This window comes from Kryptolebias marmoratus, linkage group LG7 (assembly GCF_001649575.2).
Source record: "Kryptolebias marmoratus isolate JLee-2015 linkage group LG7, ASM164957v2, whole genome shotgun sequence".
In the NCBI taxonomy this organism is placed as follows: domain Eukaryota; kingdom Metazoa; phylum Chordata; class Actinopteri; order Cyprinodontiformes; family Rivulidae; genus Kryptolebias; species Kryptolebias marmoratus.
The window spans coordinates 15,986,507-16,014,156 of record NC_051436.1 but is presented as its reverse complement, the minus strand read 5'-3'; the positions used below and the strand labels follow the sequence as shown (position 1 = coordinate 16,014,156).

At 38.3% G+C, this 27,650-nt stretch overlaps 1 protein-coding gene across 2 annotated transcripts in view; it reads right to left on the bottom strand.

Annotated features, from left to right (window-relative positions):
- Nucleotides 1–27,650, bottom strand: part of adam19a (ADAM metallopeptidase domain 19a) — a 227,423-nt gene that overhangs the window by 60,635 nt on the left and 139,138 nt on the right. The window contains exons 1-6 of one of the 2 annotated variants that reach the window (XM_037976430.1): nucleotides 22,495–27,499; nucleotides 21,638–21,714; nucleotides 11,851–12,034; nucleotides 9,951–10,016; nucleotides 5,677–5,748; nucleotides 5,133–5,299 (exon numbers count right to left, since the gene is read on the bottom strand). In XM_037976430.1, coding sequence (XP_037832358.1) covers nucleotides 5,133–5,299; nucleotides 5,677–5,748; nucleotides 9,951–10,016; nucleotides 11,851–12,034; nucleotides 21,638–21,714; nucleotides 22,495–22,521 — 593 coding nt within the window. In that variant the 5' untranslated portion in view covers nucleotides 22,522–27,499. Of the gene's footprint in view, nucleotides 1–5,132; nucleotides 5,300–5,676; nucleotides 5,749–9,950; nucleotides 10,017–11,850; nucleotides 12,035–21,637; nucleotides 21,715–22,494; nucleotides 27,500–27,650 lie in introns of those variants that run through there. The other variant, XM_017427073.3, reaches the window with a different exon arrangement.

Sequence of the window (27,650 nt, the reverse complement as noted above, 5' to 3'; positions counted from 1 at the left end):
TCCCAAAGCCTTACATACTTGGAGGGCTGTAGGTTTGTAGATTGATGACACATATTGGCAGAAAACTCATTTCTCGATCAATGTCAGAGCTAGAAGGAGAACCTGACTGAAAATCCTGGTGGACTTGAGGGTGGCAGTGGCTCAGGTGGTAACCGATGGGTTGCCGGTTCGAACCCCCGCTCCGTCTGTCTCAGCCGTCATGTACTTGGAAAAGACACTTCACCTGCCTTGCCTACTGGTGGTCAGAGGGCTCGGTGGTGCTGGTGTGATGACAGCCTCACTTCTGTCAGCCTGCCCCAGGGCAGCTGTGGCTACAATGTAGCTCACCACCATCAGTGTGTGAATGTGAGGATGAATGACTGAATGTAGTGTGAAGTGCGTTGGAGTCCTTGAATTTGACAGTGCAGGCCAATTACCATTTGAACCAGTGGTTGAACTTTCCAGCAGAATTTGCTACCACTAGCTGCAGACCTTGTACCTTTGGAAGGACACTGTGGAAGAGGCCACTGAACGCCACACTGGCAGCTGAAGGTGTTGTGGGATAAACAACAAAACACTTTTAAAGGATGAAGCTTTTCAATTTCCCTTAAAATTCACACATCATCATGCTCCCACTTCCATTTTCGTTTGTTGCCACTATGTCAGGTACATGTTTTTCAAAAGGGATTGTTATAGCTAGTTTTAAATTTATCTTAACTTTATTTCTGAGACCTATTTGTGCCCCCAAACTTCTAAAATCTTTGTGTACCATGAGCTGGAAGGACAATGTACCAGAAAAAAAGCCCTAAATTTAGGCTGGCAGCTTTTTAAAATTGAGGGTACCAGAGACAGAGATCCTATCTTTTGTTTTTATAAGGAAAATATGCCAAGTAATAGCCCAAAATTCCCATTGGTGTCCAATATGCTGCCTATTTTTTGCTCTACTAAACTGTGTAAGTTCTGTAGCTCTGAAAATGTATTTATAAGATAAATGGTTGTCACGTTTTTAGCACCCTCTAGCAGTCAAACTTTGTTGAGTTTAGTACTGGGCTTTTAGCCTACCTAATAATGAAATGGATAAAAAGTATTTGATACACTCTGTGTACCTTAGTATACTCTGCTCTAAACCACTTCTGTTTGAGTCACTATTACATGGGTTTTCACTGCTGAGACACTGAGACTGAAAGTAAAACATTAAAGACCAATGGCTAAGTTTTCAAAGCACTAAATAATACATTTAAGAATTATCTAATTATTTTATTAATGAAAAAAAAGGGCAACGCAACATAATGATTAGAGGATGTAACTCACTGTGATGCATCAAATCTTTAACTGAAGAACTGGAACTGGATCTAATTGAATCATGAGGTCAGCCAAGAGTCACTTTACTTTGAGTCTGCAAGTTGCATCTTTTCCAGGGAAGTCCACACATCTTTCAACAGGACAATAAAAAGCCACTTTCAGCAGCTGGAGCCTTTTATGAGTAACTTGTGAAATACACGTTTTATTTTTTACTTCACACACGAAACAACCAATGTTGACATGCAGTAACAGACATAGAAAGTGATCTCAACTGTGCATCCTGCTTGGTTTTACTTTCAACACACAAATGTTTAGGAAGGTTTATGGAAAATGGCCAAGGTTTCACCTCTCTAATGGTTTTCCTCACTGAACTTTATGAGCTGAGAAATAAAATTCGCTTTAATAAAGAATGCCTAAAGTATTAACGGTTTAAGGCTATGAAGATCATAATGTGAAGTCTTAAATTTAAAGCTTTAAAAAGCCTCAGCAGTGAAAGGTCTCTGGATCCTTGCGTAAGATCCCCGTCTTCGCCTCATTGTGCCACAGCAGAGTACTAGCAGGAAGTAGTTGATGCAGGGAGCTGTCAATATAGTCTTTTTTCACAACACATCATAGTTTTTCTTTGCAGTGTTTTTTTTCCTTCTCTTGGTCAAATGTGTTCACTCTGGTGATAAAAATTCAGCCCAGAGGGGAGGGGGGGACAGCACTCAGGAAGCTATCCCTCTTTTTCATCTGTAAGCTTTTGTCTGTAAGTTGATGTCTTACTCTGCCTGTCTCCCACATGTCCCTTTTAAAAAGACTCTTTACACAATGCTCCAAGCTGATCCTCAGACATTACCATCTACATCTAAGACATTTAAATGATAAAATGTTTAGCAAACGGTACAACACAGCTCTTATATCTCTTAATTGCACTAAGCAGATAGACAATTTTAAACGAGTCCAAGCTCATGAAATGAGAGCACAAATAAACATTCTATTCTCAGCAATGTCTCAATTTTTTATTGTTAAGGGCACCTTTACATAAGCACTGAAGCACCCATATTATCTGTTCAAAGGTTTTGTCCTGTATCTTGTCATGCACCTTCGAAATAAAACATGTAAATTATATATCAAAATGTGTGGCTCTATTGGGAATAAAGTACTATGACTTTTAGTAGGAATACATCACACAATGTAGACAAAATTAAAAAAAAAACTGCAAGAAAACAATTTAATGATGATCCCTGAGAGCCCTCTTTGGAGCTCTATAACTCAAACATACTTCATGGTAGAAACATCATTCAAAGTTTAAACGTGTCACAAAAAGTTTGACTTTACATGACTGAACTGGTATATTAATATATCTTACAGTTTTTAAATGATTGCAGTTGCAGTTTTATGGTTTTTACAATTTTCTTCCACAGAAGTTCAGCTGACAGTTGTCACAAACTAACTTTTTAGCTGTCTAAAAATTTTACATCTTTCTTACTTCCAGAACATTTTTGGCACATAAACAAATTATACATCAAAATGTAGACATTTTTGTCTTCTTTCACCCAGTGTGTCTCTCGCTGCTATAGGACTTGCAGTTCTCTCATAAATCTCCCCAGAATGCAGAGAGCACACAGTCAAGCATTGTAATATTCACTAATATTTTTTTAGTTTAAACCTTTCTCTTCAAAACTGGAAGCAAAGAGTCTTCTTTTACCTTGTCATATCTCCTACATAAACACTATGGACACATAAAATATCACGTGTGACCATCAGAGTCTTCTTTTGCTCACGGTTCTTCAGATCAGACTTACAGTTTTTACAGAGCGACAGTTTGAGGCTTACTTTTCAGTTTCTGTTTCTGCCTCATATGGCAGCAGCTTTAACATTTCTTTATATCTTGGTTCTCTTTATGCTTCTTATACAGGTCATACATTAAAATGTAGACATTTTTAGCCTAGATTATTACAACATTTTGTTGAATTTTGAACAGCAGCTGTGTTGAAAGCAGAAATTTTCTAGTTATACGTGTTGTATGTGCTGATCAAAGTGCACAAGGCCAAACTCCCTTTGCATTTAATGGTTCCCAGTAGAAATTGTGAACCTCTGAAAGCTTGGTGAAGCTGCACTTTACAGGCTACTCCCTGTCTGATTTGTGGAGAGTCACAGTACACAGCCCTGCTGAGGGTTTCACACGATTCCAGTGATCTACTACAGACTGGAGACTTGTGAATGTGGCTGTAAACAGCACAGGATTTAAAATGTTAACAAAAATCAACCATTTAAATGGTTTATGTGGAAAGAAATAAACAGGATATAATTTTCAGAGGTAAAGCCTGTTGTCACTTTATTGGTCCTGTTCAGAGCAGCAGAAACAGGCCGAGTAAACAGCACTGACATACCGTGGCATCACCTCTTCAGTAAACAACTGCTTAATTATAGATCCAGCTGCTCCAATGAACTTTCTTCTGTATGTCTTTAAATCACCAGAAAAAAATGATGCATTTAAATCTAATTATTTGCATATAATATAAAGTGAAACATAGTAGGTGTAAATAGTGTGCAGTCAATTCAAACTGTCTGTCTGCAGGAACAGCTTTAGTTTTAATGAACAAATCTGTCCACACTGGAGGCACAATGGCTCATGTTTAACCTGAACTTGGCCAGTGAAAAAACCCCAAACTCATCTATTGTGCCATAAAAACAAACAAACAAAAAACACATGGGACAAAGCTGCAGCTTAGATCTGGTCAGTTTAGTTTCCGGGCACAGTCTTGTTAAAATCCAATTAACCCAAACACTGGCTCCCTCTAGGGATGTGTCCTGAGCCCCCTGCTGTACACACTGATGATGACAATGGCTGATTCCTCGTATACAAGGATCATCTGAAGAGAAGAAATGACTTCAGCTTATACAGGCCTTCTGGTGACAGAAAAGGCTGATGTGTGATATGTAATGTATGAAGGAACTGCTGTTGGTTGATTCCTTCTCCCTCTTGCATTTTTCCCTTGCTGCTTTGCTTCTCAAGCTCAAACTTACCGCTGGTTCTTTTGATGGAATACTACACCTGATCAAGTCCTTCCCAATGTCATGTCTGGTGCTGGGTCACGGATAGCAACAGCTGCTTCTTCAGTTGGTCTTTGAACAGTTTCCTGGGAGCGCCTAGGTTGTGTTTGTCTTGTGTTCAGCTCATCAAAGAAGACAGCTTTAGTCCTCCTGTTTTGCTACCTGTCCATCCCATTGAAGTTCTTGCTGCAGCAATACAGACACAAGGAGGGGCAGGTTGCCTCGCTGAAGAACCTCTTCCTTTGTGATGGGGTCTTGCCACTTGATGCCAAAGATGGAATGAATGCAGCATCCCACAGCCTGATCTGCTTGCAGTACAGGATTCAGGTTTCTAATTCATACAACAGAGTAGGGGCCACCACAGCCCACAACATGGATTTTTGTTGAAAAGCCAAGGTAGTGGTGTCCAAAGTGTCCAATGTCACTGCTGGCTCACACTATTCATACAACTGCTCAGTCAAACTTGTGGTCACAGCAGTGTTAGGAATGATACCCCGCAATGATGAGTCCTGGTCTCACTGAAGTCTCCTTGCCTGCTATATTAGCTTGTTTTCACAATGTTGTTCTGTGTATTAAATTACTGTTTACAGCAATTTGGGATATCTATATCTTTTTGTACTGTTTTATCACTTGTATTTTTTTTACCAAGTTATTTGTCTTATATGTTTATTTGTTATTTTTTATTTGTTATATGATATTAGATCCTGAGGCATCTAATTTTTGCTACACCACCGTGCAGCCTTCGACATTCTCCCTGTGATACCATGTGCTTTATGGTTGGTGTGGCTTGGGAGTGACTGTGTGCTTCTTACGTGAGGAGCTGAGCGTTGTCGTGTTTTTTCCTAGATTTCAGCTTCTGTCTCCACTGGAGGAAAGACCACAGGGTGGCGTTTGGCTCTTCGGTGATGATACACTGATCTCTGTCGGTCCAAACCTCCAGACCAATCAGAGGCACGCGGATGTTCAAAGCCCTGTAGAACTAAATGGAGACACAAAAACATCAACAAACATGTGCCAGTGCACACACTCAATCACAATCCTGGGTTAGTTCACAGTCTTGTCTTCAGCTCCTATAATACAGTCTGGTCACACAAGGAATTTCTCCTTGATCTCCCCTAAAAGGTTGTTGAGAGAAACTATTGATTAAATCCTGACGAGACTACATAAGCTAGTAAATATTTGTTCTTATTTTTGCAGTTCGATATGACACAGATAAAAATAGAAAAAAGTTAAAGTATATTAGTCACAGGTGACATTAAGAAAAAATCTCAGGACTATGGAACAAATTCTATTAACTTATCAGCTGAAGGTGTCTGGATAATAGCAGACAACAGCAGGGTAACCCATCATCCTTACCTTATCCACATAATTGGCAATTTCCATTATCCTTGTCTTGGTCTTTTCATAGTCCTTATTCTGTCGTTTAAACTGCAGGAGGAGAAGGGGAGTTTTATTGAGATGACTGAGGAGGACAGCAGTCAGTTTTCTGCACGAATTTATGACCCATAAAATCAGCATTAGATCTCATCTGCTCCTGGAATACCACCTCTGACCCAGACCAACAATCTCTTTGCCTTTATTTTTATATAAATACATATATTTATATATATAAAGTAGAGGTGTAACGGTGTGCCAAAGTCACAGTTTAATTAAGTATCTTGGTATGTGGGTCACAGTTCAGTATAGGTTTGGTACAACGAGAAAAAATATATAAAAAATCCAAAATGCAAATTAAAAATTTTTTTATATACTGTCAAGACGTGGTGTGAGCGTGGCGAACCCAATACGCAGACTCATTTTTCAAAATAAAAACTGATTTATTAAAATAACAAAACTAGAAACCAAAAGGGCTGGCGTGGCAGCAAAACAACTATAACAAAAATCCAAACTGCAGACAGGGGTGAACCGAGGCGAGACAAGGCAAGGCAACAATGACAAGCAACAATCAACATCAACAATGAACCGGCGGGGAGGTGGAGAAGAAGACCAGGTTATAAAGCAGAGGGAAATCAGGAGAAGTGGGCACAGGTGAGTAATGAGGATAAGAGACAGGTGGAGATGGGCGTGACAGAAAAGCAGGAGCAGACTGAGGGCAAGTGGGTAATGAAAAACAAAGACAAGAACAAAACCAAAACCCAGAAGACAAATACCAAAACATCCCTAAACACAAGACAAAGCAAAAACCAAAACAAAACTCGTCAACTCATTACAATATACTATAACTCCCGCAGAAGCAGAGACAAAACAACAACCATCTGTAAACCAACCTCCTGTAAGCAGGGTGGTCTAAGGTAGCAGATCATGTATCCAGCAATGTAGAATTTGACAACTTCTAAATTTTCTATAAAGTGAAAAAGTTATACTTTACTGGATTTTCCTTCAATCTGACGTGTAATGAGTAACCCACAGGCCATGAAAAGGATCCAGAATGGTATCTCTTAAGAAAATATTACTAAAAAAAAACAAACATAAAATAACAACCGAGGATGGCTTGCCACATTATTTTCCAAAGCTTTGCTTACATGATATAACTGCTTGCCATACCTGACCCTCTAATCTCAAAGCTCCAGCTGTTGACGATCAGCGGCAGTTCTTTCCTGCACTGCTGATATGAATTAAGCAGGCAGATGTTTGCCTCTGCGTGTTATTCTAAACCAACAATGCTCTGTTTGGTGTAGAGTGTTTACATAGAATCTGTCCCTCCTTTTTTTCTGTCAGGGCTGTTAGCAAAATGCACTAAAAAAAACCTCATCGCCCGCTCAAGCTTCACCTGTGATTGACAATTTGTTGTCGGTTCACTGTACCCACCAAAACATCTGCACTTAATACATGTACCGTTACACCCCTAATATGAAGATAAAGATGCACAGCTGGTTGGGTTAGTTATGAAAACAACAATATGAGACAATAAGGAATCGAAGAGTTCATCAGTCCTGAAAAGTAATGAAAGCATTTTGACAATACAGAGCAGACTGTGCACACAAGAGAAAAGGTTGAAAGCCGTGACTGACTGGCCGTGATCTTTAGACTCCTCAGAATGCACTGAACAAAAACTTGAACTATCTCCTCTGTGGGTATCAGGAAAAAAAATCTCAGAAAAGACTGTTGCCAATTGAAACAGTTTGACTCATCACAGAATAGAAGTAAGAATCGTTTCATAAAAAACAAAAAAACAAAAAAAACACACTTGAATAGCATATAAAGGGTCAGAAATGCCAATGTTTTCTTTCAGTCATAAAACATAAAATTGACAAAATCAAAGGGCAGATCGATCAAAGGGTTTGACAAATCAGAATTTAAAAATTCTTTTTGAAAATTTGGAATCCTGACTTTTACAAGTTAAAGAGGAAAGAAGGCGTACATGTATTAGCCATGGACTAATCAATACTTTGTGTCACAACACATGTAATGGTGCAGAATGGAGAACAACTGTGATTTTCTGCAACTTATGTTGTGAAATAGATTGCTAAAAAAACGGTATAAATGGTAGAAATTTTACTTTTCATAACAGGTAGTAACACCTATATCTAGGCAGGATAATTTAATAACATGGTGGAACCTCCTGCAACCTGAAACATCATTTTGACAAATCATGAACAGGAATGTCTCGACCAACAGGGGGCTGGTTCGAGACAAATGGTCATCCATCCTGGTTCTGGTTCTGCTGAAGGTTTCTCCCTGTTAAAATGGCGTTGCTTGTCTCCACTATCGCTCACAGCCCCATAAACTCTCAGGTTGGAAGGGAAGATTTGATCCAAACTGCTGGTTTCCTTAGACAGACTTTTAAAGTCATTCCAATTCAAGTTGGCTGCCACTGCTAATTGACATTAGCCAACACAAAAATGACTATAACTTTGTCAAATTTAACATTTGGTGTGGTAGTATCTGAGAGTCATCCCAAACACATGCTCCAAATGCTAACACTCGAAATACGAGTTTGCACATAACACACTAGACAAAAAGGCCAAAATCCAATATTTGCCCATATATGACTAATATCTGATTTTTTTAATCTTTTTGATCTTTTCGAATCTGACCCAGGTCACTTTCACATGTGGTCCTAATTAGGCTACACAGCTGATGTTTTTCACAGCGACCTCAGTCTGAACAGTTATGTCACATTTCAGCAGCAAGATAAAATACAAACATTGGACCGGGCAAGCTGGGCAAATAATAATTTAGTCTGTTCCGATGAGACAACAGCTTCAGAACTGATACAAACACAAACATGTAGCATCCATGTTTACTTCTCTAAACACAGCGTGTCTTCCTCTGCACATGTGGGTCATTTTAAAGCTGTAGACTGTTCACACTGGAGTGTGCTGGCCGTCACATTTAAATTAGAATGTGAATGACAAAAAAAAAATTAGATATGCGCGCAATATGTACTCCTTCGATGAATACTAGACGTTTAATTGCTAATTAACATTTTTTAATCTACTAACTCCAATGACATTGTTTTATAATTGGATTGAATCATGTATGTGAATTTGATTCTCAGTCTGTATCAACAAAATATAGGTGGTAGGATTGGGTGTTTTACATTTTGGGTGAGACAAAAAAATATATATATTTTTCCTGTAGTCCCAATGGTCTTTAGTGAAAGCTATAATTTATTGTGATATTTGCATCCCTGTGTCAGAACGAGGAGAGAGCAAGGCGAACCCAAGATGCAGACTCATCTTTTAAAACAAAAACTGATTTATTAAAATAACAAAACTAGAAAACAAAAAGCTGACGTGGCAGCAAAACTAACTATAACAAAAATCCAGGCAGTTAACAAAGGCTGGACAAGGCAAGGCAAAAACAGAGAGGGACCAGAGACCAGACTAGAATCAAACACGAACAAACAACAATGAATCAGCAGCGAGGTGGAGAGGAAGACCAAGTTTTAAAGCAGAGGGTGATGAGGAGAAGTGGGAACAGGTGTGTGATTAGGAGTGAAGACAGCTGGAGATGGGTGTGACAGGAAACCAGAAAACTGCTGAGCGGAGGACAGGTGAATGATGACAAAACAGAACCAAAACATAGAGAAGACAAAACAACACCAAGACAAGGACAAAAAACAGCAAACACAAGAAAACCCCAAATCAAAACAGAACAAAACCCAGACACATGACATCCTGTTTTTCTTCTGTCAATCACTCAGTGCTTCACAAAATCTTTATGCGACTTTAGTGTCAAATCAACCTTCAGTAAATGGGATTTACAGATTAACAGATGAAGTGGACAACATTCTGTTCAGTAATCAACAAGTGCTGTTACTGCGGCTTTAATATAGAAGAGAGAACCCACAGCAGACTGAATAAAAAAAACAAAACACTTTAAATACAAGCTTTTAAAAGCCCTCAGCATTTAGATCTACATAAATCTATTCTCTTTCATTAATCAGACTAAATCTTCCGGATTCTTCACATGCTTTTTCTTCTCTAATGTATTTTCAGCTCAAAGCTATAAAGAGCTTCATTAGGTTCAAAGAAATTGTTTAATTAGAATATTTGTTCAAGAACTTTCCCTTTTCTTTCCAACCTAATGTGTCACTTATTGGTTCCTAATAAAGACACAGATGTTTGTGAGAGCTTTCTGTGATAAGAGCGTTCTCCTGCGGAGTGGGTGGAGTGTTGTCTCACCAGTGTGTTGTCTGCCACAATGTACAGCTCCATGTACTTAGTTGTGCCCCAGACATTTCTCTTCACCTGATGTTAAAGATAAAAGAGACATGGAAAGAGAATTATTCACAGGAAACAGGCTGCAAATGTAGACTGCATCTAATTTAAAAGAGCCAAAACATTCTGACCACTCATTATCTTTTAGAAGGTCAGTAATATGTCCAATAAAGACCAGACTTTGACAAGGAGCAAAAACCTTTGGCTGAACAACTGGATCTGAACTAATCTGAAACAAAACGTTTAGTTTTTGGTAGAGGTCAGGTAATGTGCTACAATAAGTCCACAGCAGCCTCAGGTGACCACTTCCACAACTTAACCCTCCCATGGCCTTCGGGTCAAACTGACCCGAAGTCTCAAGGACTTCTCTACATTTCGTTGTGTCTCTCTCTTTTTTGAGGTCTTCAGGAGGGTTAGGGTCAGAGTAACAGATAGGACACACTTTGGACAGATAGCCAGCCCATCACAGTCTAGCCATTTAACCTAACAATGTATGTTTTTCCACAGAGAAAGCATGCATAACTCCACACAAAAAGCCTGCACAGACAAAAATTAAACCAGGACCCTTCTGTGTTGTGAGGCCACAGTGGTATCCCATTAGAAAAAGCCAAAACAAACACCTTGTGTAATGGCAGGGGATCTGTGGAGCCCTGGCTACAGACCGTGGAATTCAGCCCTCACATAAACACACTAATACACACTAATGCATTCACATATTTACTTTTTATTTATGCAAAAAGTTGAAAAAGCCTTGGGACCCCAGGTCTGCTATAGCTGGCATTTCTGCATAACAGCCCAGGATTAATAGCTGGCTGTGGGGGGACTGGGAAAGCCGAGGGTTGTGGTGCAGGAGGGATGAATATAAAATGATAGAGGGAAAGGGTAATGTGTTGGTGCAGAACTGGGACTTAGGCATGTCAGGTGTGGAACTGTATAAGGCCATTTTTAGGGAAATGAAGAACAAAAAAACTGGACAATAATAGATGTGGGCATTAGCAAAAAAAAGAAAAGAAAATGAAATAAACGAAAGCTGAAGGCTCACTCGGGAGCCTTTTCTCATCAATAATGGAGCACAAACAAATTAGACTACTTTAGTTTTTTCTCCATATGAATACAAAAACAACCTATCTGACAAACATGGTATATACCATTTAAAAATATCATCAAGCTTTTTTATTTTGTTAGCTACCATCATTTCTATGCAGGCCTGTTTCATGAGTTTAATTTTTTTGTTAATCTGTTGAAGCATGGTTGAAAAGCAATGTCTGACTTTCGTTTGTTCATTTTCATAGAATTTTTATTTATTATTACTTTTGTCAGAGTCTAGTTATGGCTTAGATTTTGTTAAAGAATAACACGGTGTGATATGCAACGTGTTGTTTCTTTATGAGATTATAGGACCATTTTTGGACCTGGTAAAGACTAGATAATTCTTCATTTAAAGAGTATCCTAATATGAATAACCTCAGAGTTAAAAGAAAATGTATTTACCTTTTTTTTTCTTTTTAAGAAAACAGGCTTTGAAAGAAATAGCAGGGCTCTGAAGGCTCAATATGCAGGCAGCATGGTGCTGTAATAAAACCAGGTAATATCCACAAGAAAAGAAACAAAGGAAGATTTTGATTCCTAACTAATTACCTACCTTCATCTGCTTCACTTGAAACACACTATGATGTCAGCACGTGTGGCTTAATGAGGAATAGTCACATTTTATTTTGATCATATTGGAAAAAGACTGACAAAAAAGTGACTGTATGCTCTGTGAAAGTACTGAAAGTACAACTATATTGCAGATAAATTGATAAAAAAAACCTTTTGATGACACCAGCTTATAAAAGTCTAACTTAGTCCGAGGGAGACTCACCCTTGAGTGAAATGGTCTCAGCAGGTCTGAGAAGTGGTTGACTTGTGTGGTGTGATGGCCATGGCCGCAGTTTCCACCTTTAATTGGCAGTTCCTTGGCACTCAACAGTGAATGGTGAGAAGAATTCACACCACTAATTGGCTCCAGGTAGTAGGTGTCACTAGAATTCAATGATATCAGGCCCCTGTGTGACAGGAAAAGTGAGAGAGGAAAGAAAACAGAGAATAAGAGACGTGCCACTGGTAAGAGTGAAAGTTGACCGACTCTTGTTCCTGGAAAGTTCATAGGTTAGAAAAAGGGTTTGGTAAAGACCTACGTTCAATGTTATATTTTAGAATACACAGACAAAGTCATTTTTAAAGTAATGCAAAGCTATAATTAAATGTCTAGTATTCCTTGAAGGAATGAATATAACATGCCACATTTCATTCTACATTTTTAGACTAAAATCATCTTATGTTGAGAAATAATGGAGGTGTAGAGGTTTTGGTAAAACCTTGAAAAAGATTACAGGCATTCTCATGCAATATCAGGAGATGTGATGCTCAGAGGCTGTGTTGGGGATCACTCTCAGCTACTACATCAATTTTAGCTCAATATCTGAAATATAACCCTTGTTGTGTGGACTAATGATGGTTAGCTGTGGTGGTCATCTTGATTTGGGTTGACCACAAAAATTGAACCGTTTTAGATGTACACACAATGATTACTTTCAGAAAGTTAAATTAAAATCCATTAGGTAGCTCATGAAATGTTTTGCTAACAAGAAACCAGGGTTGACTCAAAGAGTTTTAAACAAATATCTCATCTTAGCATAATGTATAGCACTTGGAGTATATGTTGGGAATGAATCTGAGCAACATCTATATCAATATTCAACTCATTATTTGTAAAGTTGACAAATTTAAATCAAAGTTTGTGTTTTCTATGAGTGATGGCTGTAGTGGCCTGCTTTAATAGGGTTGGCTCCAAAAGGTAATCATTGCAGATGTACATCCAGTAATTTCTCTTTAAAGTTTAATTAAAATCCATCCAGTGGTTAATTAGATTTTGTTAGCAGACAGACAGGGTTTACTCCAATAAATAATGGCAAAGTTTTAAATCAAACCTTGTACAATAATAAGTGATTGGAATATATAATGGGGATGAGTCTCAGCTACTTAGACAACAAAAATTCTACCTCGGCATCTAAAGGACTGACTGAGTAATAACTGTTTTTGGGTTTGCTTAGCTGTGACGGCCATCTTGAATAGTGCTGACTCCTTCGGGAGCAGGCCATAATAATGCAAATTGTAAATCTCAACAACCAATTTCTTGTCTGTTCTGAAATGGCGTTTGGCATCTACAGATTGAATCTCAATTTACCCTCTGCTCGTACCCCTTATCTCTACCACGTTGTTTTGTGTTCACACCAAAAGTCTGATGTGTCTCAGTTCTCTCTGTTATGGGTGATGTGGGAGGGCCACCTGGCTCATAAGCTCTCATAACTTAAAAATTAATTAAACTAACAACCAAAGGAACACTCAAAATCTAGGGCCAGGGTCTAGGAAATGGGATTCAGCCTTATATTTTCAGCATGTGCTCGGTGACTCTGTACAGGCATGTGATACAAGAAACTGACAATCTGATGTTCATTGTCACTTTACACAGCTCAGGTGTAAATGTGTAAAAGCAATTTTTTACCTCCTCAGCCATCTCTTACATTTTGATTCAATTCATTTTCTAAAGCCAAAAGCAATATTGTTTTTCACAAGAGTTGCTATAAATTTACACCATTAAACTCTACCTAACATTGATTGCTTCTCAGCTCTCAGTATTTGACGGCCTTCTTAGACTACCACCCTATTACAGCCTGAAGTGATGGTGAAGTGGAAGTTGACAATTTGATCTTTGGCCCCTCAGTGCGTCAAAGTATCCTTGGCCAAGAAGCTACTTCCCTAAAGTCCTCATTGATTTGTAAATTTGTGTATGATACAGACAAGATTCACAAAGCATTGTATGTGTGTATGTATGTGAGTGGGTGTGTATGAGAACAGACAGTAAACCACTTTGGTGACCCTGTTATGTTCAAAAGGGTATTAAAGTGAGGACCCTTTACCATGTGACTGATGTACAAGTGCTGATGTTGAGATGCACAAACTGATTCAATGTTTAAAGCAGCATTTCTTTGATGTGAATGTTGGATTGTACTTCCACAGTTTCCTCAAAAATATTCCCAACACTGGTTTTTAGAGATATTTAGCTCTAAACTAAAAACAAGATGACCTCGAAAAATGACCTCTGTTATGTGTAAGACCAGAGATGTGCTGCACAAAATTACAATATTCCATCAATGTAATAAGTCTTTGCAAAGAGATCAGAGTCATCATCAATATGTATGTTAAAATCACCAAGAACAATCAGGCTGTAAAGCTTGATTGTAGAAGATAAAAGTCACTGAACTTGTTTAAAAAAGACAAGTTTTGACCAGGCAGCCGATACTCGATGCAGAAACGAGTTTAAGAAGTGATAGTTGAAATGCGCAGAAATGCCCTGTATAAACAGGCCAACAAGCAAAACAGTTCCTAAACACGAGTGCAAGACCTGCTCTGCCGGAAGCTCTTGGTTTACTCAGATTGGAGTATCCATCGGGGCAGAGTTCAGCAAAAGACGTATGATCTGTGCTACGCTGCCAGGTTTCAGTTGAAAATAAAACTTCCAGTTTCTTAGCACAAATAAAATCATTCAATTAAAAAGAATTATTAGCTATAGAGTGACCATTAAAAATGTCACCAGCATAATCTTTTGAGTCGGCTGCGCAAACAAAAAATTGGATGAACTGGGCTGAGGTAGTCCCACCTGAGGTAGACATCCATAAACAAAAGCAGAGAAATCCCATTAGCTAGGCACATTGAAGCATAATCTCATATGCACGCGCAGCATTGTTTCCAAGTAACATCTGCGCCTACAGAAAAGCCATAGTTTCAGTTGTATCCCAACTCTTCTTCTTTTCCTCTTTCAAGATCGAAAGCAGGAGTTACCGTGAACTCTGGAAAACAAGTCTAGCATCAGTCCAGACTCGCGTGTCGGAAAGACCGAATTATAAGCCCAGCGTACCGACGAATGATGAGCCACCAGAGTACTCTGAGTCCGACAATCATAGACTCGACCAGCAGTCCCCAAATTGATAAACTGACAAAATATCAGGGTAGTGTAAAAATCAAACATGTAGTTGACAGACACAAAAGCCAGCTGCAAAGCCAAATACAGGGGACATGACGGCACATCACCATGATGTGATGGTGATAGAGCATGATCATTAAATGTAACAAGGGCACAAAATGATAATACGATTATCAGTTTTGTGTGTTGCTACACTTGTAAGCAAATTATATAATGATTAAATAGTATTACTAAGAGTGTAACAGTAAATGTATTTGAACCAAAACACCATGATACACTAGCAGTCAGCTTGACAAAAAGCTAAGTGTGAGTGGCAAACATTTGATTCATTTTGTATTTTCACATTCGGAAATGTTATTCCATTTTGAAATGCCTTTTGAAAACACACCTTTTTTGTACTATTTTCTTAACAAAAAAGATACCTTTCAGTTATGTGGTTTGTCGAACTTTTTATTTCACACATGATCTGAAGGACACCGTTTACACATCAAACTGAATTAAAATAAGGAACAATATCATAGTCATTATTAGTTTTTATTTGTGTAATAAAGTTCCCAGAGATCTCAGTGTATTTAAATGGGAAAAAGTATAAAAGTTAAACAGGGAAGAAACTGAATAATGATGGCAAACTTCAAAAGTTCTTTTAAGGAGATGTTATATTTTTATAATACAATTTTAAATACTATCTTTAGGTGTTCTTAAACTAGAAGACTGTGGCCTACATCAATATTTGTTTATGTACTGACCTTGAAAAATACCGCCTGCTAACTGTAGTTGTATAAAGTTGTTTCACCTTGCCTGTGAACATTCTGCCACAGTTGCTATTTACTTCACAGCAGACACAATGGGCTCAAAAGAAATCAATCTCTTTTTTTTGTGTGTGAAAGGACTTGTGCGGGCTATTATGTTCATTCACACTGCCTGACCATGTGAGCGTACTGTACATGGGCTCTGAGCCGTGCTTTTAGACAACACAGCTGATTTTTTTGAAAAGAAATTATGTTCCCAAGGTTGTATAAAAATTTCTTGTAAAACCATGTAATTCACCCAGAGTTAATACAAAACACCTTTCCTATGGTGTTGAAAAGTGAGTGGCAGAAGTGAAAATAATAAAAACAGCACTGCCAGTGGGCTGCACATGACAACAGAGATCAGTGCTGAACGCTCAACACCGGTGCATCATGTAGGGTAATGCAGACTATTCCCCACTGAGATGCATGTGTTGATGTGTTTTTCCAAAGACGTCTGAAAAGTAGTGAATCAAAAACTGTGACAGAAATGGAAAAATAAAATAAAAACAAATAGTATTAAGGTTGCTTTATGCATTGGATAGACAGATAAAACAAGATTAAAATGTATTAGATGCCCTTAACATGCACTAAAATTACATGCAGTAATAAGACAATGTGACAAGCAATTCTAGGCAGATGGTAATATCATGAACAGTGGTCTAATTACTGCCGGCTGCCAAAAGGCAAAGGCAGTAATGTTTATTTTTGCCTCTGTCTGCCTGTGGAATCAACTCTGTCTGGCTGTTAGCAAATTTTTCTCATGAACCGCTGGATAGATTATAATGAGACTTTCAGGAAATAAGCTCTGGATGTTCACAACTCATTACCTTTTGCAGTCAACCACATTGAAGATGGCCGCTGCAGCTAAGCAACCTTAGCAAACACAGAAACAGCTAGAACTTAGCCATTTTTACAGATATTAAACTAGAACTTGGTGTGGTAGTAGCTGAGCATCATCTCAAACATTTGCACATTTATATTGTGTAATAGTTTTGCTTAACCCTTTGGTATTATTTGTTGGGATCAACTCTGTCTGTTAGCAGCATATCTCATGAACCAATGAACAGATTTGAATGAAACTCAGAAGTAAACTAGAAGCACTCGGAGTGCAAACCTCAGCCAAGGCCACAACAAGATGTCAAAATAGTGCGATCCGGATCATAATCTGGATCACCAACAAAATTTAATCCATTGTTTCTTGTGACAACCCCAACATTTCATGACTAATTCAGCTAATGAATATTAGGGAACACAAACATGGTTATACCTTTCAGTGTCGTTTTAAGTTAACGCTGTAGATTATGACACAGAACATTACCAAGACAAACTGTATGCATGTAGAGTATGTATCTATTATAGCCTGCTGAGGGAAACAGTTATGACTGATTTATCATACACCCTCAGGTGGCAGACACATGAACTCTAGTTCAAATTGAGAACATCACATACTGACATCTAACAAGAATGTCTTATGAAAACTGAAGGAACTTTAAAATAAACTCTCTAAACCATTCTCTCTCATTATTTTGACATTTAACAGACAAATAACCTTGGAAATCCTAATTGACCTAAAACAGGAAAGGTTTAGTCTAATTTAATGTCAGACAGTGAGAAGAACACAGTTTTGTGCCTTTTTATGCAGTGTATGTAAACATTTAGTATGTTTTATACTAGAGTGTTGCTTACAGCAGAGGTCCCCAGCCCCCGGGTCGCGGACCGGGTCATTTGCTAAATCCGTATTGTGTTTGACTTGAGTTCTTATTGACCATCTATGACCACCAAGGCATCAGTGAAGAGTGAGTGAGTACATTGGTTCTTTTTGCTGTGTCTATAGAATGTGCAATTCAATTTTATTGTTATTTTGGGAATATAAACTAGGCAAACATATTTAAGAGGATTATCTGCAGATATCGTGATTGACCAATTTGCCTGGGAAAAAAATGCCGTGTCTGATTTTTTTGTCCTAGTCCAGCCCTGATGAAGGACGTTATGGATTCACAGTTTGACAGAATTGTTGCCTGACAAAGGAAATGGACCTGACATATCTGAACATGGAAAGGGAACCCTGACTAAATGCTTTCTTGTTTGCTGGTTATCCAGAGGAGCAAAACATCCCATCACATTCTTCCCCACGGAATCACATCATATCATCTTCATCTCTCTGCTGATTCACTGCGACGTCTGACTGACGTTATCATCTGATCAGTATTTCATTGTGAAAATGAATTTTTGCATGAGCCTGGAGTGTCCCATATTGTTATCAGACATTCAGTGACTTGATAAAAAGTTTAGCAGAAGTCTGTTTCGGCACTTCAAGGCAACATTTAAACTTTTACATTGTTACTTTATTTTTTGTTTGTTTTGTTCACAATAATCTGTGATGTCAGAGCTAGCTTTGATTGTTTGTCACAAATGATTAGAAATAAAAATGTTAACAGATTAACTCTGTGATAATCATTCAGGATTGAAATTAAAACGTTATATTTGCTCTATTACTTTCCTCAGAGCAACGAAGAGTTAACAGTAAAACAACAATATGACAATAATAATGCTGACTGCCCCTAATGTAACGCCAAAGGGCAGCTAGATGCAGCTAATCAAATGTACAGATTAATGGATCATCTTCAGTGTGAGCTTATGTAAGTCTGCTGGAATGACTTGAGCAATGATATTAGGCCCTGTCTACACTACTCCAGATATTTATCACTCTCCACCAAAGGTGAAGGGGCAATAATGGTTTTGTCTTTGTCTGTATTCAGTTGCATGTACCATTAGGAAACATCTCATAAACTACTGGATGGATTTTAACTAAAGTAATTATAGGATGTGCATCTACAACTTGTTAATTTTAGGAGTCAACTGAATTCAACATGGCCACCACCGTAAATGAACCTCAGCCAACACAAAAATGGTTACTTCATTAAAATTTACAGTGACCTAAAATTTATGTGACAGTAGCTGAGAGTCATTCCAAACACATACTATGAGTGCTACACATTAGCAAGATGTTGCATGAGATCACGCATAACCTCAACATAAAGTTTGACCAAAAAGGCTATAACTTTATCATTTCTCAACATAAGATTGTTTTAGTTTAACACAGAAATGAAGGGCAGCAGGTGATATCCATCCATCCATTTTCTTTACCCGCTTCTCCTTTCCAGGTTACCAAGGAACAATTTAGAGTTACCAATTAACCTAACATACATGTTTTTGGTCTGTGGGAGGAAACCGGAGTACCTGGAGTAAACCCACATAAGCAAAGGGTGAACATGGAAACAGCAGGTGATATGCAATCCTTCAAAAAATGCAAGCCTTTAACTTGGGGCGTACAGGTATTGAGTTTCTGTGAACATATCTGTAGATCAGGGTACACTAGATTCAAGGTCACCAGCACAGCAAAAAATAGCTAAAAAAGAAAACCATCAAAGTTGTGTATTACCTCAGCCAATGTCCAAACCCCAGCCTGAAGATACAAAAACTGTGCATGAACAAATGACACAGTTTTAGAGTTTTATCTGTATTTTCAACATACTACCAGGAGAATTAAATAGAAACGTTGCTGACTATTTATTGGATTGGTAAAACCTCATTTTGTTTCTGCTCCAGCAGTAAACTTGTGGTGGTCAGCTTACATTTGCACAGCTGTGTGAGCGACTGGTCACTCAAAGGAGCATTTATATTCTGCCAGCTTTCACAGCTCCATTCATCCCCATGTCTGCTGTGTTCCCATCAAAGCTGCTGTCACCAAGAACCATTTGGCTACCTTCCCAAATTTAGGACAGAAAGACATGCCAGCACAGAAACAACTTCTATTAAATAAAAACAAGGATTTCTTTTAAACACAATGAAAAGGTCTATTAAAGTTTGTTTATGAAGCAAGCTTTTGAACCATAACCTTCACTGAGCAGTGACCTGAAGTCTCTATGAGTGTAACAGTCCATCTGTCTGTGCAGTTCTCTACTCTCAGACTTTACCACTGCTTTTGTTGTACAGAACCCCCTTCAGTGTTTTAGCTTCTTGGTATAATCCTGGTCTGAATGACCTCAGTGCAGTGAGTCAACGAGAGCCGTCAATCATTGCTAAGCAATGAAACTAATATCCTTTTGTCCGTGCGAAAGAAACAAATTTTTAATCAATAAAAATGAAAGAGAGGAAAAAAGACAGCCAAACCCTGTTCACATTACTAATGCAAACTTCACACAGAAGTACCTGCACAGCAAAGATAAAGGCATTATTGGTGTGAGGTGACTGTGCTGACTGCTGTACTACCAGGCAGCCTATGAAGCAATTTAAAACCAGTAATTAAAGGCCTAACATTCCTCGAATTAACACATATCGCCCACCACATTTTATGACAGAGTTTTAGACTAAGACCATCTAATGATGAGAATAGATGAAGTTATAGTCCTTAAAGTCAAACTTTGTAAATGGCGTTATGAGCAATCCAGTGCAATATTACAAGATCTCGCAGATAGGTGAGGGTTGGAACAATCTGAGCTCAAAGTATGTGTTGAGTATGACTTTAAGCTGCTGTCACAACAAACTTTAGCTCAATATCTGTAAAATCTACTGAGTTGTAGCCATTTTTGTGTTGGCTAAGGTTGATTAGCTACAGCAGCCACCTTGAATTGGGTTGACTCCAATAGTTATTCAGTTGCAGACGTACATCTAGTGATTGCTTTCTGAAAGGTTCATTAAAATCTATCCAGTAGTTAATACAAATTTTGCTAACAAAACACAGTTGACTCTGACAGTTACCGCTAAAATTTAGCAGAATGTATAGCATTCAAATTCTGTTTTGCGGATGATCCTCTGCTACTTCCACAACAAAGCAAAAGCTAAAATTTTCCATTTGTCTATTTGAATATTGTTAGTCTGTATCCTCAGCCTTGTCCCTTCTGGTTTTTCCTCCAAAGACATTACCAACAAAATGATGCAAAAATAAAGAATCCACCATATTTATGCTAATGTTCACCATTGCTCTGTCTGCAGTCAAAATCATAGTCTATCGTTCACAAACACAAGCTGAGAGATTACTTTACATACAACATCACTGGCTGAATGCTTTCTGTCTTTGAGCTAACAGAATTAGTCCAAATGAGCAGCAAGAAGGAAAAGGGGGTGTGGTCTAACACATGTCAATCACTCAACCTCATAGGCATAAATTAAATTTTCTGCTGCAGTGTTTGGGCTGTAAAAATGAGCCCATTTAGAAGGATTCTGTTTTCTTATGACTGTTTGTTACCAAAGCTGCTCTAGACTTCACAAAAATGTGAAACAATCATTTTTCACAGTAATTTTCTTATGTTTTAAATCTTTATTGTAAATTTTAGAGAGGGCTTAGCCCTGTTGGACCACTTATACCAGCTGTCCTCATTATTATCGTCCTTTTTGCCTTCTGGTGTTGTTGCCTTACAGCAAAGTATTGCAGGTTTTAATAATAAATGGTAAATAGTCCACACTCATAAGGCACATTTTTAACCTCTCCTGGTTCTGCAAAGCTCTTTACCATTTTTGTCACTCACCCATTCACACAGGCACAGTTCTTTTCATTATAAAGCACTTTTTATCTTTTTTTAACATGAATGTTAGGTTAATTCATGATTCTAAATTGACCTTAGGTGTGGGTGTGAGAGTGTGTGTGCACTGTTCATTTTGTGTCTCCATATGCTCCAGTGATGAAGTGTTAGTCTCTTGGTTCAAATGTTTTTATCCTTGTTTTGATCGAAATTTAAATTTAGTCACTTTATCAGTATACAGTTTAGTGATAAAACAAGGAAATCATCTTGTCTTTCAGGTAACACTTCTGAATCACCAGCTGCTGACTGTACCTGACTCCTGAGCATGTGCTGACAGCCACCCAAGAATCTGGATGTCCTCTTACATGGCCGTGGTAAAAACAGTGATTCTGAAAAAGAAAATAATTAAAATGACTACTTTATAGCTCATTGGCTTTTCAAAACCACCCAAACGTTTATGCAGAAATGAAATCAGTTCATAAAAGCAGTTGAATAAAATCTGAAGAAATAAAGTTTAAAGGAGCAGGATGCCTGAAAGTGTTTGATGTGTGTGAAGCCTGTAAATAAGATATCAGTGAATCTAGTGCCTGAGAAACAACATCAGCATGTTGTCGGAGTAAAATACAGTTTTGCAGTTTTCTTTAAAGGAAACATAAAATCCTGTTTGAACTTACCTGTTTTTACGATGCAGATGGGTGCTGCAGTTTCTAAGTCTAAGAAGATTTTGAGTGTATAAATCTTTTAGACACCCAGGAAATACCACCTGACCTATACAAACAACCTGTGGTCACCTCTAACTTTACCCAGTTTATCCTTTAAATGCCAACAGAAGTCGTTCATGTTGAATAAAAAACCTAGATATGTTGTTTTACACACATCTTTTAATGAACTATTTCTAAAGATTTTAGATATTGCTTTCAAACATGGTCAGCATACTCTTAAGGCATGGGGGATTAAAAGCGATCAAAATGTGTTTTTATCACAGGATGTGGGCATGGCTTGACCTCAGACTTTGATGCCTTGCCACCATAACACACACAACTCAAACATAAAACATCAAATCTACACTAAAATAAATGTTTAATCACAGTCAAGTCTAATACATGCCAAGATTCTGCCTTTTTCTTTTTTTTTTTTTTAAGCCTCATCCACAGAGTACAGGAACTCACATGATTTACTCCTGGATGCAGGCACATGCGGTCAGGGGTGAGGGGTGAGCATGGTAAAAATGAAAAAAGAACAAAACCATAAAATAAAGCAAATAGTATTATTTGTTTTAGACTTAATTTGTGTTCTAAATGTAATTTCTGTATGAGTCCTATCACATTTTTATCTCTCTTTTACAATCAAAATCACAAATTTTCCCATTTCCTGCTTAAACAGAGCGCAAATCAGTGACTAGCGGCAGTCACCGGTCTTGCCTCCCCTCAGTGAATGGTCCAGCGCAGATCAATCTGAGAACACTCATGTGAATGTGCATGTGGATTTCTCACTTTTTGTTGCCAATATAATAATTGCAGACACATGTGTTATATGTCAAATTTGTCTAATCAGTTCATGTATATTTATTACACATTTAATCATGTTGAATATATATGTAACCGCTTTGAAAAAGCTTGAAGTGAGGCAGGCAGTACCTCTGCCACTTTGCAGGGGGTGCAGCATATACAGTATGTATTCCGTATGTATTTATGTATTCAGCATATATGTGTCTCAACAATGCCTCTTTTTGTTAAGGTGTGTGAAACTGATTCTTTCAGAATCCAAAGCGCATCACTACATGGATGATGTTCTCTGCCTTACCATATCAGCTTCAACTTGAGTCAAATAACAGACAACAGGTTGTTGATACTTGCTGTGACTTTTCGCTGGAGGGTGTTGGTTTTGGAGGTGCAAAGAATTAAATCTTCCTATGACACTAAATGTTTGTGTAACTTCCACATATTTCATCAAGTCTACACCAAAACGCCCAGGAGTTATCTTTGTTCAGAACTGAACACATGTACATACATAAATTATGTGGGCATGGCAAAACATAAACAGTTAATAACAGTTAATAAACTGTTAACAGAAGTGTTGAGGGTAATATTCTTGAAAAAGAAAAAAAAAATACTAAGACCCTTAGACCAAACACGAAAAGGCTATAACAACACTTGTCTCATTCAGCTCACTGTATTGTAACCCAAACAAAAAGTAAAAAAGGAGAAAAGGCTTGAGAAAGTACAAAGACATCACACCTTCCATGATTTCTAATATCAGCTTCCCCCTGTGAGCCTAAAGACCCACTGTTATTGATGTTGAAAGAGGATTTACCACCTCAGGAATAAAATTATGCCAGCATGTTGATTTTTGTCAATTCAAAAGTCCCTGTCAGCTCACTGGAGCGTGAAATGAGGTATTTTATTTGAACAGCAGCAGCAGCGAGCGCTCTGTTAGAGCCAACCTACCAATCGGTTGTCAGTGAGAACTCTCCCTGCCAGCCCCCAGTAATTAATCTACTTTCTTGTACAGGTTGTAATGTGGATAATGTCCAAGAGGACGTGCGTGGCAGGAAAAACCCACCATCTGCATCAGCCTCCTGCATGGAAAACCCCTTTCATGTGTAGAGACAAGATCCAATTATATTTTATGCTGTGGCCAAAGCTGCTACATCAAAAATGACTCTGGTAATTAGAGTAAGAATTTAGGCCTTTTCTCTAACCGCTTCTTTCTCTAGTTGAATTCTCGAATGCTATTATTTGTGTACTCCAATTAAAAAGACAACATTTAGTCACAAATGTTCCAGATTCTTTGAAGTATTGTTTCTGAACAGACTAGCAATAAACTATGGTACAAATACCACTGGTCCAGTCACTCTAAAGAGAAGGCTTGTATTCATGATTTTGTTCTTTCAGTCATTATACAGTACATATCTCATGACCATAGGTGAGCGTTGGACGAATGACTGACTGGTAAATTTAGAGTTTTGCCTTCTTAGCTCAGCTCTCTTTCCAACCATGACAGACTGGTACAGTGTCTGCATCTCTGCATATGCTGTACAACCCCTTACAATGACTACAAAAGCCATGAGACCACAACACCTCAGCAGCACCTCAGCCAGGTCTAGAGAGGCGTGTCACCAAATGGTTGGTGGTAAGGCTTTTACCCATAGCACAGCCAAATGAGCTACATGAGATCACCCTCCTGGGAAGCCACCACCTGCAGGAGGTATTTTGTAGATTGGGCAACAGTTACAGGGTAATGCCTTGAAGGTCAGATCCTCAGCTGTACCATAAACATTCATTCATTTTTATAAGTTCAGTTTGGGTTTCTCAGTAGCACATCAGTCATTTGTAATCATTCAACTGGAACAAATGATCAAAAGTGAACATTGTATTTGAGTGAGATTGGGTTGAAGTTATGAAACACTAAACAGGTTAAAATTTGTTTATGTAAAAAATTATTTAGAAACTTTAAAAAAAGACTAAAATCTTTGCATTTTTGAAGTTTGAGGCTTGCTAACACATTTGCCCAAATTGTCCTACGAGTTTCAACTGGGTTAAGATCTGATGACAACAGAGGTCCATCCATCCATCCTTCCATTTTCTTTACCCGCTTCTACTTTCATGAGTTTGGGTGAGCTGGTGCCTATCTCCAGCCCACCGTTCCATTTTTCAGTATTTTGAACTTGACTTCATGTTGTGTAGAAATATTTTATCAGAGGACACAGGTAAAATCAACATTAGGGTGTTGAACACCCTAATGTTGATTTAAAGTGGCCTCTACTAATAAAAGCATACCAGCTACTGACTGGATCTGGTTACTGTATGGCATTGATTTTCTTTTGTCTTTGTTTGTGTTTCCAACCTATACGTAGATCTGAAGGGTCTAAACAGATTTCCTTTAAATGAAACATCACCTAACCAGTTTTGTTCCCACAAAGTGAGGGCACAGACACAAAGCTTTTTAGGTGAAATACCAAATATTTGAAGCTCCCATCTTTACTGCAAACTTTGTAGCTGAGCTGGAATGTGTCAAGTTAGCATGACCCGCAAAGTCACAGTGGCCTCACAGTCAAAGTTTAAATCAAACAAAATTCTGCCTGTGGCAACCTGAAATTAAAGCTTCTCGGACCATGTTACACACAAAAAAATGCATCACAAAACTAAAACTAAGATTCTGGTGAAAACCCAAGGGATCAAGATTAGATAAAGGCAATTTTATGCCTCTTAAGGCTTAGAAAAAAGACAAATGTCAGTTAAGTTGAAATGACCCATTGCAAGCAAGTATTGTAAAATGGTTTCTTTGCCAAAAAAAGATACAAGTGGTTTGTATAAACATCAATATCCTGCGGGGAAACTGTACACTGTACGTTTATGTTCTGATGAAACCAGCTGAAACGTTCCCTGCTACAACTTCTGGTATAGAGCAAAATTCTTGTCACCTGGACACGACTAGTGAGGTAAGGAAGACAAGTTCTATGACTCAAACTACAAGCAAAAATCAACTTGAGAATATTCATGACACGAAAACTGATCTCCAATTCAGGCAAATCTTGCAAAACCGGCAGTGCATCTAATAAAACCAATCATGCTTTTTGCTCGAGCTGAGCACCCTTCTCTTTCTCACAACACTTTGTTAAACCTTCTGTTTATTTTTCACATTAATGTTTTTTTTTAAAGTGTTTGATTTTTGACATGGTATGATACACACAGGGCCTTAAAAAAGTATTCATCCACTCTTGAACCTTACCACATTTTGTCACATTACAACTACAAACTACAAAGTATTTAACTGGGATTTTATGTGACAGACAAACACAATGTAGAGCAGGATTGTGAAGTGGAAGAAAAGTGATTAGTGGGTTTCAAATGTTTTATAAATAAAAAGTTTAAAATTGTGGTGTGCAATTGTAATCAGCCCCCTTGAGTCAATTACAGATGCAAATCCTCTGAGGCATGTTTCCACCAACTTTGCTCATCTAAAGGCTTACATTTTAGCCCATTCTTCTATGTAAACCAGCTGCAGCTCAGTCAGATCAGATGGAGAACGTCTGTAAACAGCAGTTTTAAGGTCTTGCCACAGATTCTCAGCTGGATTTAGATCTGGACTCTGACTGGGTCATTCTAACACATTTGATCTGACCCATTCCATTGTAGATCTGGCTGGATGTTTCAGTTCCTGCTGGAAGGTGAACCTCCACCTCAGTCTCAAGTCTTTTCCAGCCTCTAACAGGTTTTCTTCCAGGACTGTCCTGTATTTAGCTCCATCCATCTCCCCATCAACTCTGAGCAGCTTCTCTGTTCCTGCTGAAGAAAAGCATCCCCACAGCATGATGCTGCCACCACCATGTTTCACAGAGGGGATGGTGTGTTTAGGATAATGTGCAGTGTTAGTTTGGTCTGATCTGAGCGGAGCAGCTTCTGCTCCTGATTTGGGAAGGTGTCCAAACAACAGCTTTCTTCTTTCCACTTGTCTATAAAAGTCAGGTTTGTGGAGCATGACTAATAAATGTCCTGTGGACAGATTGTCCCATCTGAGCTGAGGGTCTCTGCAGCTCCTCCAGAGTTACTGTGAGGCTTCTTGGCTGCTTCTCAGATTACTGCTCTCCTCACTCGGCCTGTCAGTTTAGGTGGACGGTCTTGTCTCAGTAGGTCTGCAGTTGTCCTCTGTCCACTTTCAGGTGATGGATTGAACAAAACTCTGTGAGATGTTCAAAGCTTAGGATATTGTTTTATAACCTAACTCTGCTTTAAACTTCCTAATGTTACCTGTGTGGAGTGTTCCTTGGTCTTCATGATGCTATTTGATTACTAATGTTCTGCAACAATCCTCTGTGGCCTTCACAAAACAGCTGGATTTATACTGAGATTAAATTACACACAGCTGGACTCTAGTTACTAATTAGGTGACTTCATTTGGTTGCTCTGGATTTTAGATCAGGGGATTTCTTCCACTTCACAAATACGTGCTACTCTGTGTTGGTCTGTCACATAAAATCCCAGTAAAATACAACAGACTTTGAAGTTTTAAAAGACTTCAGAGCAATCTGGAAAGATGTATGAAGTTTTCATTTCAGCATGCAGATTAGAGCATTTTCGAATAAAAGAAAGGCAGACTGGAGAGCGTGTTTGTGTCTCCTCCACTGCACATATCTGTGTTTAAGCTTGTTGCTCATAGGCATACTGTATTTACTTCAAAGCTCTGTTTTCATATGAGCCAAAAAAAAACCCAACCTATTTCTGGCTATTTAGGCAGCATGGACATACTTCACATTCTGTATCTGTGCCATCATTACCTCAGTGTGTGTGAAAACTAATTGTCAAATAGCGGTGCTCATGCCCTG